Genomic DNA, 17,315 nt, shown 5'->3' with positions numbered 1-17,315 from the left:
TCATCTATCTCTTTAAATTAAGTAAAATTTAATTCAGTGTTTGATTATTTAATATTTTTTAGGGAAATTTCGGCACACTTTTTGTAGTTCTTTTTAAATCAATGACACTTCTATTTTCTCTGTTTTTCCCCAAAATAACTCACTCATTTCTTTCATGATATAGACTTCACAATTTACAAGTTTTAATTTATTCGTATCTTCTATTTTAATTTTATCGAAAAATATATGTTGATAGATATGTATTTTAACATATTTATAAGAAAAATAAAAATTAAATAAATATAGATGCCAATGTATATTAAAATTATATATAGAAAATTTTGCTTTCATGAAAATAGAGTATATATTTATATTTTTATAATATTCCTATTTATCTCATCTAAATAATATAATATGTCTGTAATATTTAATTCAATATTTACATATTCATTACAATTATATAATATTTCAAAATATATTCTTCTTAATATATACATAACTAAAAACAAATAAATATAAGTTGTTTTATTAGTTGAAAGTGAAGTTCTAACATCTAAAATATTATTTATTTTCGTATAAATACAATACGATGATTATAAATAAAGAAAACAAACACAATACAAACAAAAGTGTAAGTTAGTTATTTTTAAAACTTCTAATATAAATATCACTATAATAATCAATGTATCAATTCTCATAATTTTTTCAAAAGAAATCAAATATCTATAATGATTCATAATTCATATTTCTCATGTCAGATTTCTACTTACTAATATACACAAATATTTGGCTCTACTTCCGAAAGACTCATGCACTGACTTTGAGTCAAAGATATATACACATGTCATATTATCTCAATGTGAAATTCACACAATTATGCGCATAATAATCTCAATATCATATAACATCATATGACATGGTTAATTCATATGACCTATAAGATATAAGATCATATTATATTTCAAATTGCAAACAAAATCATATGAACCTCTCTCGACTTTCAATACCCGATAATCTTCATATATAATTTCAATGTAACATAAGAATCAAGATATCTCATTCTAGAGGAATCCATGCTCAATGCATATCTTACTAATTTAAACACGGTATTTTCTTTCCTAAAAATATTATGTTTTGATCACATTTTTCACATCTCATATCACACATAATCAAACCATTTAATCACACCAAAGCTTAAAAATTCAATCAAACCAAAATTTCTCCAAAAATCACATCAACCACATAAACTAAAAGATTTTCAATAAAATATATAATTAAAATTTCACATAAATTTCAATTAAAATAATAAAATATAAATGAACCATTATTTCAAAAAGCAAAAGTAAGTTTTTTATTTTTTTTAGCTTGTACAAAAATGAGTATCATCTGAGCGAGATTCTCTATCGCTTGAGTGAAAATCAACTAAAAAATACCCCAAAATTCTCACTCAAGTGAAAATGGACATGAGAGCATCATTTTTGTCACTTCATTTTTGTTTGAACGATAATTTTCTCGCTTGAGCGAAAATAAGTATTGAAATCAGATAGTTAGATTTAAGTGTCAAAATATTAATACAAATTTCGTTTGAATCACTTTGTGTGTGTTATAGATATTCCTTAATTTTATTGATAATTTAAGTCATGTAAACTAAAATATCTAGTGATAAAAAAGTGAAATGATATATATTGCATCATCTAGATGTTGTAAATATTTTTATGAAATTATATATTAAAAAAATGTAAAAAATAGTGGCTTTGGTATTTTTATTGTTGTGTCAACTTTTCTAGAACAAAGTATAGTTTAAATGTGCACAAATTTATGTTTTCTAACTCTCATGTAATCATATAAGTGTATAAGATTTATCATATAATTAGAAAAAAAAAATCATCATGATCATCTAAAAACAAACATTATGAGCACAAAATGTTAGGTACCAAGTAAAAGATGATGAAGAATGGAGGTGAGAATTATGTGATAGAAGGGGAACACCCTTTAATCCAAACTTCAACATGTATATTTTTTTTTATTTTTTTAATACTTGTGTGTCTTTGTTTATAGTTAATGTGAGATCACTCACACATCTCTTATAGCGAGACCTAACCATTTGTGATAGCAAATAACTTGATAATTTCAATAAACTCTGGATAGAATAGACTATAAATAACTTTGATACATGTTAAGGAGCGATTTAGAATGTCAAAAATATTTTGTGAACGTGATTTTGAAGTCGTGAAAAAGGAGAAAGACAATCACTGAAAACGGGAAAAGGTATACAGATTCACGAAGCTAGCCATTGTTTTTTGTCGGTTTTGTTTGAGTTTGGACTGAAAATATTACCAATTCAATCTAAAAGTTTAGACTTTGATATATTTGCTATTTTATTTTTTAAAAATTTGTCTAAGATACTAATTTGTTGTTCTCGTATGACTAAGATAATCAAGCCAATTCCAATATAATCCTCCCTCTCCGTTTTTCTTGAATTCAAACATGATTTTTTTTTTTTAATTTGTGTATTTATTTGAACCCGATTAAAGCCTTTAGTCACGATATAAACGTACCCAAGATAAAAAAAAGGGCTTAAAAAAAGTCACTAATGAATAATTATCTCTAAATCAATAAATTTCCAAAATTAATTTTGAGCAGAAAAGGAAAAAGAGAGATGAAATATTCTGAATATGATCTTCATTGACATATACATGCGACCCAAGTTTTGTGTAGAAATGGGTCCATGCAAATGAGAGCCCGTGAGTGGTTTTATTCCAAAAACATACCGAAAGGGGTGCAAGATATTTTGTGAGGGAATATGGATAAGATGTTGAATTGTGGTTCAGAAGAGTAAGATAAGAGTGAAGAGATAGTGCTTAGTTGGTGATCTGTGGATGGCATACTGCATTCCAAACTCACCATCACTCAAGGGTTGGAAGACAAGCACAAATGGCTTGTTTGGTTGGAACATAGGCAAGAAGAATGTTAATGACAAACCTCAGATTAAATACCATGATATTGATCTCTCTTTCTCAACTTCTCTGATGGACAAAACATTTTTGAGAGGTACTACTACTATCCCTTTTTCTATCTGCCAAATTCTTAAAGAAAACATAGAATCATATTACTACTTCTATTTACTGTTACTATGATTCATCAACTTAATATATATTTGACATAATTTTGATCAGGGAAGGAGCTCAAATGCTGCTACAGGGCTACAATTGATGGGTTCAGTGCAAGTAATTTCCACGAATGCTGTGACTTCAAGGGGCCATGTGTGATAATCGGCTACACAAACAAGTCTTTCAAGTTTGGTGCATTTAACCCTGAAGGGTATAGAAGCACAGATGACTACTTTGATACATTTGATGCCTTCCTATTTTATTGGATAGAACATGAAACTGAGCCCATTATTTTGCCCAAGGTTGGTGGAAGTGGTGCAGCCCTGTTTGATTATGCACGTGGGGGCCCACAATTTGGGGCAGATGGGCTTCTCATAGGGCCCCCGTTGGCCCCAGTTATGGGGGGCTTTGCTGGGCCTGATACCAATTCTGGCATTGGTGACTTGAGACAAGCAAAGTCTAGATTGGGATTGTCTTATGCCAAAAGAGAGGATGGGAAGGAGTCTATATTTGGTGATGAGTCAAGGGCATCCCTTCAAGAAGTGGAAGTCTTTTGTAGTCCTCAAATTGCAAGCTTATACTAGAACTTCATAAGGAGGGTAAGGAATAATACTATTATACTATATTTTGTGCTGTCCACGTCTATAAGGAGTCAATGTCTATGCATTGTAATATTTTGTGAATGAATGAATATGTAATCACTTGGGTCTTTGATCTCATCTTCCACTACAAAGATTCACCAAGAAGTTTATAAAGTACCAATACCTGTATAAATTAACTTCCACTAGGATGCTTTTCACTCATTTCCTTTTCAATACCTCCAGTGGAGAATAATGGTTGAAGGATAATTTATTTCTTAAACAACCACACTTAGAGTATTGCTTAGTGAGGAAAAAGCCACATTAGTACTTTAAGAGTGAATCATATGTTGGTGGCTAGAATCTGCCACAATCTTTATCAGATTATAGGTCGTTTTGAGTTTGAAGAGTTTTGGAATTGCTGCCCCTTTATGAAAGTGTTCCTGAAAATCTATCTTGCATAGCTGACATGCATTAAGATTGGGAATGAGAAGATGCTGAGGGAACAATATGCTTACTTCAGAAGAAGGCAATGTGTCTCTCACTGTTTACTTTTGTACTTCCAATAAATATTAATCATTTTATCTGTTAACTTATAAGATTAGTATTTAACATTTTAACCATTATTTTAAACACTTTTACTAACTAGAAAGAATAAAAAATAGTCATGATAGTGAACGATAACCATCAGATAGTTTATAATATTTTAGAATTAACAAGTGTTGCTCAGGTCAAGATCCCAGCCTAATCTTATTATTCTGGAAATTGTTACAACTGTGTTATGATTGACAAATATAGGAGTTTGGTGGGGCTAATAAAAATGTAATAGTGATAGAACATAACTAAACGCACTTAAAAGAAATGTTGAGTTATACCTTATAAGATATCATTTGTTATGCTTCCATCTGTGCCATAAAAGATGTATTGGAAACATGACAGTGTAATCACCTTGGTATTTTTTTATACTTGGGAACCTCTGTGTGAACAACGGGTATTCAAAAAAATTCTTAATCGTTACACAACGAGCTTTTATGAAACAGACATTTTAAAATAGAGTCAATATATCGTGGCTTCGTGGAATCTTTGCATTGCGGTGCTAGAAGGTTCACCAAGGGCTTCTAAAAGTTATACAGGGGCTAGTTGAGCAGCAATATACAAATATCACCAAGATTGTGAAGGACAAAGTGTTCAATAATGTAACTGATTCTTTGGAACTCGGAGCGGTTGTTCTTATATCTCCCAAAATTCAAACTATAAGAGTTGAGTTTGTAAAGAAACATGCAAAAGCTGTAGCCCAGCAGTTAGTTATGCAAAATTTTACATAATCATAATCCTACTTGTTTTTACAAGTTCATCGTCATGATATGAGATGGAATAAATGAATGTAAACCTTAAAAGTTGGTTTTATAAAGTTAAGTTAGATTTAAAGTCAACTTCTTAACGAATATCACAGTCATTTAGAATCTATCCTAACAAATTTTATTAAAAAGAAAATTAATTATTGGACGTCAATCCACCACAACATCCTAACTGTTTTTGAAAGAGTTTCAAGTAGGAGAGAAATAATGCAGAAATACCTATAATTAGTACATGGAGTTTATTTTCAGATCTAAAATAACAAGCTTTTTAATGAGAAAGAAAGTAGTTATTATAATAGAAAGATAAACGTGTAATAAATACTTTATTTTTCAATGAAAACTTATTAGTTGTTTAAGATCAGTCTTAAGTCATGATGTCAACAAAAACAATAATAACATTGTAATGTGTATATAGTATATAGCAGCTATGGTAAGGGTATTTAAAATTTAAATCACAAATAGACTAAAACTGCTTAACTCGGAGTTAAAGCAGCCTATACAAAGTCGAGTTGCCAAAACTAACCGAGTCATTTGAACAATTAAGATTCTGAAGGTAGTGAAGCAGGTAAATGATGTGGATCTGTTAAAATTTAGAATTCAGAGTCAAAATTAACAGTAGAAAACTAACTTGCAGGATAAGGATTTAATAAGGTTCACTTCAATCATATTTTTAATTAACGTCAGATTAACCATTATTTTTTAGGCTACAATAAAAACAACAAACCCTCAAAAAGTTCCAACTAAAGATGTTATGAATGACTGCAATTAGGACAACCCTTCAGTAAACCAATTATGCTAGACTATTCTTTAGGACAAATTTTGCCCCCACATAATTAGCTAGCAATTTTGGTGGTCACTTGTTTAAGAGTTTAAAAATTATGTTGAATGATATCTGAGAAGGTATGAAGGAACAGAGGGAATGATTGAAAATAATGATAACACTCTACTCATTGATCTACAATTCTTCTTATAATTGAATTATTGAATTGATATGATATTGGTGAATAGTTATTTGAACTGTTTGGTTAGCATATGAGACAGAGGCGGTGGCTTCTGATTGAGTGGAGAAAAAAGCCAAAAGCTGGCACTGAACAGTCATCACAATTAACATAACACTTAGGTGGTGGATTGCAGAACCTAAAGGCAATTCCTTAACACACTCCACTGCTTAAGTGGTAAGGATGGTAGAATTTCTCAAATAGCACCAAATAATGGGTTGACATAATTCTTGCTTACTTCACGAAGTATTCCAATAAAATATTCTTTGGTTAAAGCTGCTGATTTATTGACATCGAATCCATTTAAAAGTCATTAACACCTATCATCCCCCACTAATGCAAAAAGGACAAGCCAGTCGTATCTTGGATGCTCATCAAAACAACTGTACGGTGAAATGTCTTGTCAATTCTAAATGTAGAATTTCATTACCTTTGTTTTTAAAGGAAAAAAACAAAAAATGAAGTGACCACCATATCTGGCGGCTGAGTTGACTGAAAGCTGAAGTCCTGTTATTCACATGCATAATTTCTTTTAGCTTTGTCTTCTACTTTCAGTTTTTCAAAATTAAGCGTCTGCATCATTGTTCATTTGGGACACAAACTATTTTAAAACCGTAATCTTACTGTATTGAAATTTTGACATAGAGCAATATGACAAATAGAATCTATCCCTCAATATTCTCATAGCTTGTTGAACATATATGAAATTCACAACAGGCAAGGAAGCCTTGAGTGAAGACAATCATAAGCACTGGAGTTTGAGTATTGACAGCATTTATATGAAGTTTTCCCATTATATAACTTTGTTTTATAGAACCACACACACAGATGGCTGAATGTAAACCAACTCGGCAATATGGATAAAAGTGATCTTGCCTGGGGATCCTAAATAACAGTGTAAATCATAAACATAATCAATACCACTCCAAGCAGAAAATAATTTCTGCTTGCAACACAAGGTGATTCTACTCATTATTTATCACTCCAAGACATACATTAAAAAGCGTTGTCTCAGAATCCTTATAATGCCACACCAAGTAAAACTGCAGCTAACTAGTCCCCACAAGGATTTATGACAACCCTTAAATTGCCTTCCTGCAACCTCAAATCACCAGCTCTTCTTGGCCTTTAAATTAGTCCTTCATCACAATTTCACACCGTGCGCTGCAAGAAAAGTGAGAGAATGGTCTTCCATTTGTTTTTAGATTCTAAAAGGATCATGGATATGAGATTGAGTTAATTTGATCATGATCTTCATAAGGGACACCTCCTTTTCCGTAGAAGTCCATGGAATTCCATTGTCCTGAGTAAGGTGACATTATTTGACTGAGAGTATCAGCAAATTCAACTTCTCCATTGACATTTGAGTAGGAGAAACTAGATGGAGTTTCCGAATGTTCCAATGATTGAAATTGTGTCCCCATACGTGGTAAGTCATACCCTGGAAAATATTCAGCCACAGCATGTTGTAATTCAGGGTAGTCCTGCAGTTAGGGAAAGAAAAGTCAGTAACTTCTTCAAAAACTACTTATTCAATCTCAACTTTCCTTCTTTGTTCCTACTTAGATATACCTTTGAAGAATCAAGAATCATGTCAGGGGAGATCCAGAAGTTTGAAGGATTGGTTTCCAGAGAAGCTAGGTTAATCTCTCCCATTGGAGGCACATTGTATGGAGAAGAAATTGGGCTTGAATAACGACTCTCATTATTCAGGTGGCTCGCTTGAGAGGAAGAATCACCAGAGTTGCTGAATGGCTGCTCACCAGAGAATCTCACTGAGGTGTCAGTCCCATTGATGGAACTGCTTCCAGCCCTTTTGCCCTTGTTTTCTCCCTGTGTAGCACTTGCCTTCTCATTCTTCTTAATAACCCGGCACAAGGCAAAACCACCCTACAATGACCACAAACAAATCAGCCGAAGTCTTTCAGTATTACCCTCAAATTAAAGCCAACTCATTATAGAAGGAGTTAATAAAGAACAAAGAAGAATCAAAATTCTTTTACTAGTTAAAATTAACTTATACACCTCAATTTTTATTTTGAGACAATTTTTTTATAAAAGTTGAAGTACGTAAGATGTTTTTAACTAATGTTTAAATAGAAATTTATCCAAAATATGGCATGAATATAAATTGTACCAGGAAAGATGGTGTGGGTTGGCCAAGATCATCACAGAGGCGATACTCATGCATGACCCAATCAGTTCTATCTCCTAAAGGGGCCCTCCCAGCATAGAAAACCAAGGTCTTGCGGTACCCTGTAACATTGGATGGATTAGACTGGCACACCACCTTTCTGTCTTTTCCAGTGGCTTTCCAATACCCAGCTTTGGTAGCTCTATTTGTTCTTGATCCATTTGGATACTTGCGATCCCGCGGACAAAAGAAAAACCATTCCATATCCCGTTTTGGAAGGAAAGACTTCTCTGCATTACACACCTCACACGAGTTAGGCTTCTCACATTTCCTTGTGAGAAAAAAATGCAACAAATTGATTAAGTAAAACCATGACTTTTTTTTTACTAAAGGAATCCTATTGAACAGCTTTTAGTTTTACAGCTCAGAATGATTAACCGCTAAAGAAAAAGTGAAGAAAAGAAAAACAGACAAAACACTGCTGCTTTCTTTCTGGTATTCATAAAGTTGCGTTTCACACTGGTCTGGTCCATTTACTATGCTAAACTTGCATCAGAAAGGTTTCTTTTTTACGTGTCTACATAGTAAGGGTGCTGATAAAATGATCAAAATGTGAAATTGAAGATTACCCGGCAACTCCCAGGGATCGAATTTGTAAAAATCAATCACAGGGATGACTTCAAGCTCAATTTCAAGCCCCTCTACTTTTCTTTTAAGGTAGTATCCCACCAGTTCCTCATCAGTTGGATGGAAACGAAATCCTGGTGGCAGTGTTGCCCCTCCCATATTGAAAGAAAGAGTCACACAAAATTGTGAAGCTGATGAAGAAAAGTAATCAAAGCTATATATCAAGAAAATGGAAAAAAAAAAGTAGTTTCCAGGATCTTTTGGAAGGATTAGGATATAATTACTGCTAGGTGCCAAGACTATATCTATTATTAAAGATTTGGAAGATCCAGAAATAGAAGCTTTTGTCTACAGCAGACTTTTTGTCAAATGTCAAGTGACACTTCCACAGAGTGCATCCATTAAATGCAAGGATCATCGTCTTGAAGAAATTAGAAATCTCTTATGGCACCTATTCCCCTCCAACCCCACTACCACCCTTAAGTTTGGAAATCCTAAAAGCTGGAACAAAACGAATGCAATTAACTGAGTAGTACCAAGAAGTTGAAATAACTGTGACTCAACTAATTTTGACCCAATTAAGTTTGCAAAGCGAAAATGTGAACAAGAATCCACAAGTTTCCAAAAGGATAAGCTGATCAAAGCCCAAAATTTGAAAGAACAAATTCAGAATAACACTGAAAATGAGTGCACTAAGACAAAGTGGTAATGGATGTGTGAGTTGTTTGAGATGAGGAAGATGAGAGAATGTAGAGTAAAAGCATGAGTCACTGATGGTGTGCTATTTATAGCATTTGATGAGGGAACCAAAAGTCCAAAATTTAGCACACCGAAAGTTTGAGAATGAGATTACTTGTCTCAAGTGCACCAAAAATTCCAAAGTAAAGTGGCCCACCACCTTAACCAGTTCACATTCACACCTACAAACTATAGTTAACTTCCTGCAAATTCAATTCATTACAGTTATTTTATGTTCTCCATTTCATGTGTTTTGGGCTCTTCCCAAGGGCTTACTCCTTAATCTGCATCTTAGTTGAAAAATGGATTATAAAACTAGTAATGATTTAACTTGGCTTAAATCTATAGCTAAAGCAAAGTGTCGTGCCTCCAATTTCATCAAAGTGCGTTTCAATTTTCAAAGTATATTCATGAGTGAGTATATTCAACATTGACCGTATAAGCCCAAGAAAATGTTGAAAGTACAAAATTATTATCCAAGACTCTTAAAAGCCACTCTTGGTAGAATTTCTCCCTCACTTTATGGGACTTACAACCATTCTTTCCCTGTTTGAATCCCTGCTTTTTTCTTCTTCAAATAACACATACAAAAGTATGTTCAATGTGATGCTAAAACGCGTAATCTGTTATGTTTTTGAAAGGAAAACAAAAGGTTAAAAGCAATCACCTGTGTAAGAGCGACAACACTATGAAGCTTATTGCCTATTAAAATTGATTTTAAAAAAGTTGCATTAAAATGTGTGTATTTTGTTAGAAAGTACAAAAAATAATTTTGTGATATTCAAACAAACACAGGCTTACACTTACTACTTACTAATTATAATTTCATGTTGTTGTATTGCATTATCAAAAAACCAAATAATTAACGTAATATTAGTATCTTTATTTCCGTCTTCTTTCTTTCTTTCCCTTTTCCTGTGTATTTCCAGCGACATTGAACACGAATTGGTAACCTAAATGGGAGAACTTAATTTCGATAGACTACAAGCATAAAGCCCATTAATTAATTACAAATAATTTAAAATATAATTTTTAAAACAGGTTTTATAAAAATAACAATGGTATCTTTTATCACAAAATATATATTTTACCTACCATTCCATTTTCATTAAATCCTAAATTGAATGTCTTTTTGGTACAATAGCTTTCAATTTTTAAGTGCACGAGACCTAGGAATAAACACAATTGATTTGATGTGAGCTTTTCCTACCCTTAACCTCATTGAGACCTTTAATACAAATTGATAAGGAAAAGCTAAAAATTAAGATCCCTAACCAAATGAATATCTAAATCAAAGGAACACATACCATCATCAACAACAAGAAACAAGAGTAGCATAGAGCTAGTGGTTGCACTGGAACACTGAGAGAATTGTATCTTTTTACACCACCATTCAATAATAAATTGTCGTCTAAAAGAAGATTCTCTATGATTTTTCGTATATACTTATAATATTGAACAGAATTTGATATTTTTTTCTTAAAAAATGTTAACAGAAAGGTTTAAAGATTACAGAAGTGGTATGAAGTGAAAATGGATGGAAAAAAGTGAGGAAAATAAGAGAGTGAAGGGAAAGGGCATACAGTGGGGCCAGAGAGATTCCATAGTGGTGGCGCTACCGTCAAGTTTCTGCCACGTCCTTCTGAATGGGACAACATGGCTTTTATATTTAAAATTGAAGTGATTGTGTCATCATGTGGGACCGAACCTTCCAAAAAGAAAAATCTCAAAAAGTGCTTAATCAGTTTTTGATCTTTATTTTTGCTGAATTCACATGTAACTATGTAATGTAAATGCATTAACCAAACTCCCTCTCAACTCTTTTTAGTGGGGCCATATCTGGCATGTCTGGTGAAGCAAAATCTTGGACAATATTTAGTGGAGTATCTTGCATACTTATCAGACAAACACCAAAAGAGGTAACTCATTGAAATCTTTGCTTTAATCAGCACCCGGTTGAGTCAGTTTCTTCTTAACTATGGACATATACAACTTTTACTCTAACCACTGCCAATTTGGTTGTTGTTTTTGAATATTGGATTCATATGGGTTGTTGGGAGGATGATCACTACCTTTTTTACCTTCTCAGGGACAAACTTACGTGCTCCTTCTCATTATTTTTTATTTCATCTTACATCTATTTTCCAAAATGAAAAAAATGCTGCACCAACAACATCCGTTAATCACTCACTATTTTTTACTCAACTCCAAGTTTTAAATTACGTTGTAATCACAGTTACCTAGTTTTTCTATTATAAAATATAAATCATAGTATTACGAGTACAGTACACGAAGACTAACATCCTTGTACCGTCGTTTACATGAGAATATGTCCTTTTTTAAACCAGTTGTGATTACAATGAAAGATTTTGCTTTTTCTAAGAGGTTCTTAATATTGATTCTTTTGGTCTATTTTCTCTCTCTCCGTTTGTGGCCGAGGGGAAAGTTGGATGAGCAAAGCAAAACAAGAGAGCATGGCTTGGAAGTACCCTGCACTATCTTTTTAGATGTGAAAAAGGCAAAAGGAAATGAACCCCAATAATTAAGCAGAACTAGTTTTTCCTCTATTATCTCACTTATGGTACGAGTCACACAGAATTTAAATCTCAATTTTGAATTGTGTATGAAAAAGGCATTGAAAAAAGAATTTCCCTAGAGATAATATTAATAATCCAATCCTAACGTAAATTTGTCATTGAAGAGAAAAAGCTATACTTTCCATCAGTGTTATTAATGAAAAGGGAAAAAAAAAAACTACTGTTCTGGTTTGATGGATCCCACAACCTAGTCATCTGCTTTGCAGTTTTTATAGATTTGTCACATTTTTATCTATCAGAATAAACAACACTGGCTATGATTAAACTCCTTTTGTTACGCGGAGTTGTTTGTATTTGGAAAGTGATGTTCACTATTTTGGCTTGGTAGGACATAGCTATAATTTATTGACCTTTAAGAGTTGAGCGTTCACACAGTGGGTGGGAGAAAGCAAAACCAGTGTTATATATGGACTTAATTTACTTTCTTTACTCGTGGATCATATTCCAATTATCCTTGCATATCCTGAACCCTATATCTTCTTAATATTTCTACTCTAAATTAAGTCAAAATTGTTATAATCTATTAGGTTAGGTTTGTGAAATTATATATTTAATACAGGTGTGTATGCGCAAATCTGAACAAAAATGGGAAAAGTACAAAAACATGAAAGATGAATGAAAAAAATTGCGCATTGAGTTGAAATTATGTTCAATATATCGCTTATCCAAAATCTTATTGACAGTACTTGCATGCCTCATCAGGTGACATTTTAGTATCAGATGCATGGTTCTTTGAAGTCTTTTTTGAATTTATCTCCTTTATACAGGAAGTTTACAAATCCAATTAGATCATTCTATGATTCTATTTATGACTCTTAACTTTTATGGTTGTCAACAATAGGTTGCTCACTACCTATGAATCAATACTAATAATAATAATAATAATAATTATTATTATTATTATTATTATTTTATCTATTTACAAGTAAAATATATATATATATATATATATTTGTGTTATTATTGGAAAAAAAATTGTTGTTTGTTCGAGGTGAGAAGAAGGATGTTCTAAAATATTTGTACTGAATTTTCTCGATTTGAAAATTAAGTTGTCTGTTGAATGTCAAAATCAAGTTCACCTTTAAGATTATCTAATGCCCTCAGATAAAAAAAAGAGCTATGTATAATAGAATAAAAAGTATATTAAAGTATTGAATAACGAATGGGTATTTCATGAGGTGATCTCATGTATTTATAAGTTTTTAGAAATTTGATAGTTAAACTAAAGATAAAATAAGAGATAGATAGGTTTGTTATCATCTTAGAAGAGATTATGATATATTATTGATGATGAAAAGACTTTAATTAATAATTGATTAATTTCCTAATAAATAGGTTTGTAAGCTTCAAGTTTAGAATCCGAACAATTGTTTTAGGCTGGTAGATAATTAGTTCTCCATGTTTTAGAATGAAAGAAATTGATGAGACAACTTTACTATAGTTGATGTAATATTGTGTTTAGTGATTTATTTTAGTTGAATACATTAATTATTTTTAATTTAATGTTTAATCATTTATTTTGAATAATTTTAATTGTACATTAACTATTTTTTATTTGATGTTTAATCATTTACTTTAAACAACTTAATTGAATACAACAAATACATTTTATATGATGCTTTAATCATTTAATTTTGAACAATCTAGTTATATACAACAAATAACTTTATGTTTTAGTTGTTTACTTTGCACGACTTAATCTTATGTAACATCCTAAAAATACCTCTAACTATTATAATACAAGTTCTACAGTTTCTATATAAATTTATAGACATTCCTAATGCATGATTAATACTTATAGAAATACAAATATTTACAATTCATGGCTCAAAACAAACTCTAAATTCTTTCAGGCTCTCTTGCACCTGTATAATCATTTGATCATATACATAGTACAGTCATCGCAGTTCAAACATAACAATAAAAGCAAGGACAAGCTAGTAAAAAAATTTATAATATACACAATTAAATCAAAATAGAAAACAAAATTACATAGATCAATTTCTCAATTATTCAATCTTCTTCAAATCCCAACATAAAAATCACATAGTTCTCACATGGATCTACACATCCAGGATATTCAACAAACAAAATAACTGGCGCCTTCCGGAAGACCCGTATTAAGTAAGTCCTACCAGAGACTAACACCTAATCCAAATATTACCAAAGAATCCAACAGAAAGGATCAGGGTAAGTTCAATACAACCCAAGTCGTGAAACCCAGGTAATGTAATATGTAATATGTAATATGTAACAGGTAACAGGTAACAGGTAACATGTAACATGTAACATGTAACATGTAGAATGTAGAATGTAGTAGGTAAGAGATAACAAGTAAGAAGTAGCAGGTAATAGGTAGCAAGTAACAGGTAATTGGTAGAATAGGTAAAACAGGTAGCAAATAACTTGTAGAACATGTAAAACAGGTAGCAAGTAACTTGTAATAGGAAGCTGGTAGAGCAAGTAAAATAAGTAGTAGGTAGAACATGTAACAGGTAACAAGTAGTAGGTAGAACAGGTAGTCAGTAGAACAGGTAGCACGTAAATGGTAACAAGTAACACATAAGGTAACATACATGGTAACAGATAGGGTAGCAGACATGTAACATGTGTAACAGGTAACATATATGGTAACGGATAGGGTAGCATACATGTAACACGTGTAACAGGTAACATATAAGGTAACATATATGGTAACGGATAGGGTAGCAGACATGAAACAGGTGTAACAGGTATAACAGGTAAAAGGAATAAGGTATACTTAGTATAACAGGTAACAGATAACAGAGAAGTCATAGGTAACAAACAGGTAACAGATAACAGAGAAGTCATAGGTAACAAACAGGTAACAGGTAACAGGAAGAACAGGTACCCGGTAGAACAGGTAGCAGGTAACACGTAACATGTAACAGGTAACAGGTAGCAGGTAACATGTAACAGGTAACATGTAACATGTAACATGTAGCAGGTAGCATGTAATGTAACAAGTAATGTAACAGGTAACAGGTAATGTAACAGGTAGCAAAGAGCATGTAGCAGGTAGCAGGTAACAGGTAACATGAAATAGGTAACAGGTAACAGGAAGCAGGTAGCAGGTAACAGGTAACATGTAACAGGCAACATGTAACATGTAACATGTAACATGTAACAGGTAACAGGTAACAAGTAGTAGGTAACAGGTAGTAGGTAGCAGGTAACATGTAGCAGGTAGCAGGTAACAGGTAACAGATAACAAGTAACAGGTAGCACGTAACAGTTGTAACACGTAATGTAACAGGTAACAAGTAATGTAACAGGTAACATACATGGTAACGGATAGGGTAGCATACATGTAACACGTGTAACAGGTAACATATAAGGTAACATACATGGTAACGGATAGGGTAGCATACATGTAACAGGTGTAACAGGTATAACAGGTAAAAGGAATAAGGTATAATTAGTATAACAGGTAACAGATAATAGAGAAGTCATAGGTAACAAACAGGTAAAAGATAACAGGAAGAACAGGTACCCGGTAGAACAAGTAGCAGGTAGTAGGTAACAGGTAACAGGTAGCAGGTAACAGGTAACAAGTAGCAGGAAGCAGGTAGCAGGTAATGTAACAGGTAGCAGAGAGCATGTTGCAGGTAACATGTAACAAGTAACATGTAACAGGTAACATGTAGCAGGTAGCAGGTAGCATGTAGCAGGTAATGTAACAAGTAGCAGAGAGCATGTAGCAGGTAGCAGGTAGCAGGTAACAGGTAACAGGTAGCAGGTAACATGTAGCAGGTAACAGGTAACAGGTAATAGGTAGCACGTAACAGGTAACAGGTAGCAGGTAAGGTAACAGGTAATGTAACACGTAATGTAACAGGTAACAGGTAATGTAACAGGTAACATGTAATATGTAATGTAACATGTAATAGGTAACAGGTATCAAGTGGGGGGAGTTAGGCTGGTCTTGGAGGTTAGGGTGGAGAAGGGCTAGATTTGAGTGGGAAAATTCTGTAGAGGAAGAAATGATGAACCTCATTACAAGGAAGACTTTGAACAAAGATTCTGAGGATACTATTGAATGGAGCGGGGATCCCAAAGGTGTTTTCTCTGTCAAATCTGCATACCTTACTTTGTGTAATTATTCCAATGGCAGCTTGCATAATGTTTTTTCGTTGTTGTGGCAAGTCAAAGCGGTACCCAAAGATTTATGCACGGTATGGAGGGCTCTAATTGGGAGGTTACCAACGTATGATAATATCATCAGGAGAGGTATAGTTGTCAATTCCCCTCTGTGTGTTTTTTGTAGGGTAGCTGATGAATCAGCTCAACATATTTTTATGACGTGTCTGGTTGCACAACGGATATGGGGTCTTTGTCTAAGGTGGATGGGTATTGTGTCTGTTCAGCATAAGGATCTCTTAATTCATTTTGAGAGTTTCCATTTAATTCACTTAAATAATAAGCATAATCAAGTCTGGAAGGGGCTCTGGGTGGCAATCATTAGAAGCATATGGGATCAGAGAAATTTAATTGTGTTCAAACAAGGGATACCGGATGCTGAAGAAGTATTCCATTCAGCTCAATTGGCCACGTGGTTATACTTGAAGTTTGGTGCGGGTTCGTTTACCTTTTCCTACTCAGATTGGATTCTTAATCCAAGCATTTGTCTGCAAAGCTGCTGATATGAAGGTGGTGTGTTAGCTGAATGGTTGGCAGGTGCGGTGGAAAGGATGTCAAAAGTTACAGGGTTCAGGTTTAAAGAGAAGTATGGGGGAAGCAGGGTGGATTATGAGCTATTCTTGTGTTGCTGCAGTAAAGGAATTGGTAATTCTGGTTGGAGTAATTTTTGCTTGCAGTTTTTCCGGAGGACGTGAGGATCGGAAATCAGGTGCCATTGGTTCAGAGTAGGAGCTGGCTCAAGGTGCTGTAGCAAGGTTGTTTTGGTGCAAGGTGGATTCCAGGAACTCTGTTGCAGTAGTTGGGGTGACAAGCCGTGTGGAGGTGTAGATGGAGGTGTAGATGGGAGCGTGAAGAAGCTGATCTGTGATAGACAATGCTCGTTGGCCGTCCAGATTTATCCATATCAAGGGGCATACAAGAAACTTGTGCTGGAGGTAGCATATGAAGACACTAACAAAAGAGGCTAAGTGGTCAAGATTTGGGTTTCTCTGAAGATGTGGTTAAATAGGTAATGTGGGGTCATCTGAAGTAAGT

General features: G+C 33.3%; 2 protein-coding genes across 2 annotated transcripts; one reads left to right on the top strand and one right to left on the bottom strand.

Annotated features, from left to right (window-relative positions):
• The first annotated feature begins 2,650 nt into the window (after positions 1–2,650).
• LOC137808170 (uncharacterized) lies at positions 2,651–3,801 on the top strand. Its single transcript, XM_068609146.1, has 2 exons — positions 2,651–3,030; positions 3,156–3,801. The coding sequence occupies exons 1-2, from the start codon at positions 2,859–2,861 to the stop codon at positions 3,671–3,673; spliced, it is 690 nt and encodes a 229-aa protein (XP_068465247.1). The 5' UTR covers positions 2,651–2,858; the 3' UTR covers positions 3,674–3,801.
• A 2,979-nt stretch (positions 3,802–6,780) lies between these two features.
• LOC137808169 (NAC domain-containing protein 71-like) lies at positions 6,781–9,540 on the bottom strand. Its single transcript, XM_068609145.1, has 4 exons — positions 8,787–9,540; positions 8,161–8,447; positions 7,596–7,913; positions 6,781–7,507 (listed from the first exon to the last, which is right to left on the bottom strand). The coding sequence occupies exons 1-4, from the start codon at positions 8,941–8,943 to the stop codon at positions 7,241–7,243; spliced, it is 1,029 nt and encodes a 342-aa protein (XP_068465246.1). The 5' UTR covers positions 8,944–9,540; the 3' UTR covers positions 6,781–7,240.
• Positions 9,541–17,315: the final 7,775 nt, after the last annotated feature.

The sequence above is a fragment of the Phaseolus vulgaris genome, chromosome 3 (assembly GCF_000499845.2).
Source record: "Phaseolus vulgaris cultivar G19833 chromosome 3, P. vulgaris v2.0, whole genome shotgun sequence".
In the NCBI taxonomy this organism is placed as follows: domain Eukaryota; kingdom Viridiplantae; phylum Streptophyta; class Magnoliopsida; order Fabales; family Fabaceae; genus Phaseolus; species Phaseolus vulgaris.
Note: the sequence above shows the minus strand (reverse complement) of the source record. Positions and strands in the feature narration are given on the sequence as shown.

Excerpts from the sequence above, each read along its gene's own strand:
- LOC137808170 (XM_068609146.1), top strand. The coding sequence starts at position 2,859 with ATGGCATACTGCATTCCAAACTCACCATCACTCAAGGGTTGGAAGACA. Across the intron at positions 3,031-3,155 it reads GGACAAAACATTTTTGAGAG|GGAAGGAGCTCAAATGCTGC; the intron begins GTACTACTACTA and ends AATTTTGATCAG.
- LOC137808169 (XM_068609145.1), bottom strand. The coding sequence starts at position 8,943 with ATGGGAGGGGCAACACTGCCACCAGGATTTCGTTTCCATCCAACTGAT. Across the intron at positions 8,448-8,786 it reads CGATCCCTGGGAGTTGCCGG|AGAAGTCTTTCCTTCCAAAA; the intron begins GTAATCTTCAAT and ends TGTGTAATGCAG. Across the intron at positions 7,508-7,595 it reads TGATTCTTGATTCTTCAAAG|GACTACCCTGAATTACAACA; the intron begins GTATATCTAAGT and ends CCCTAACTGCAG.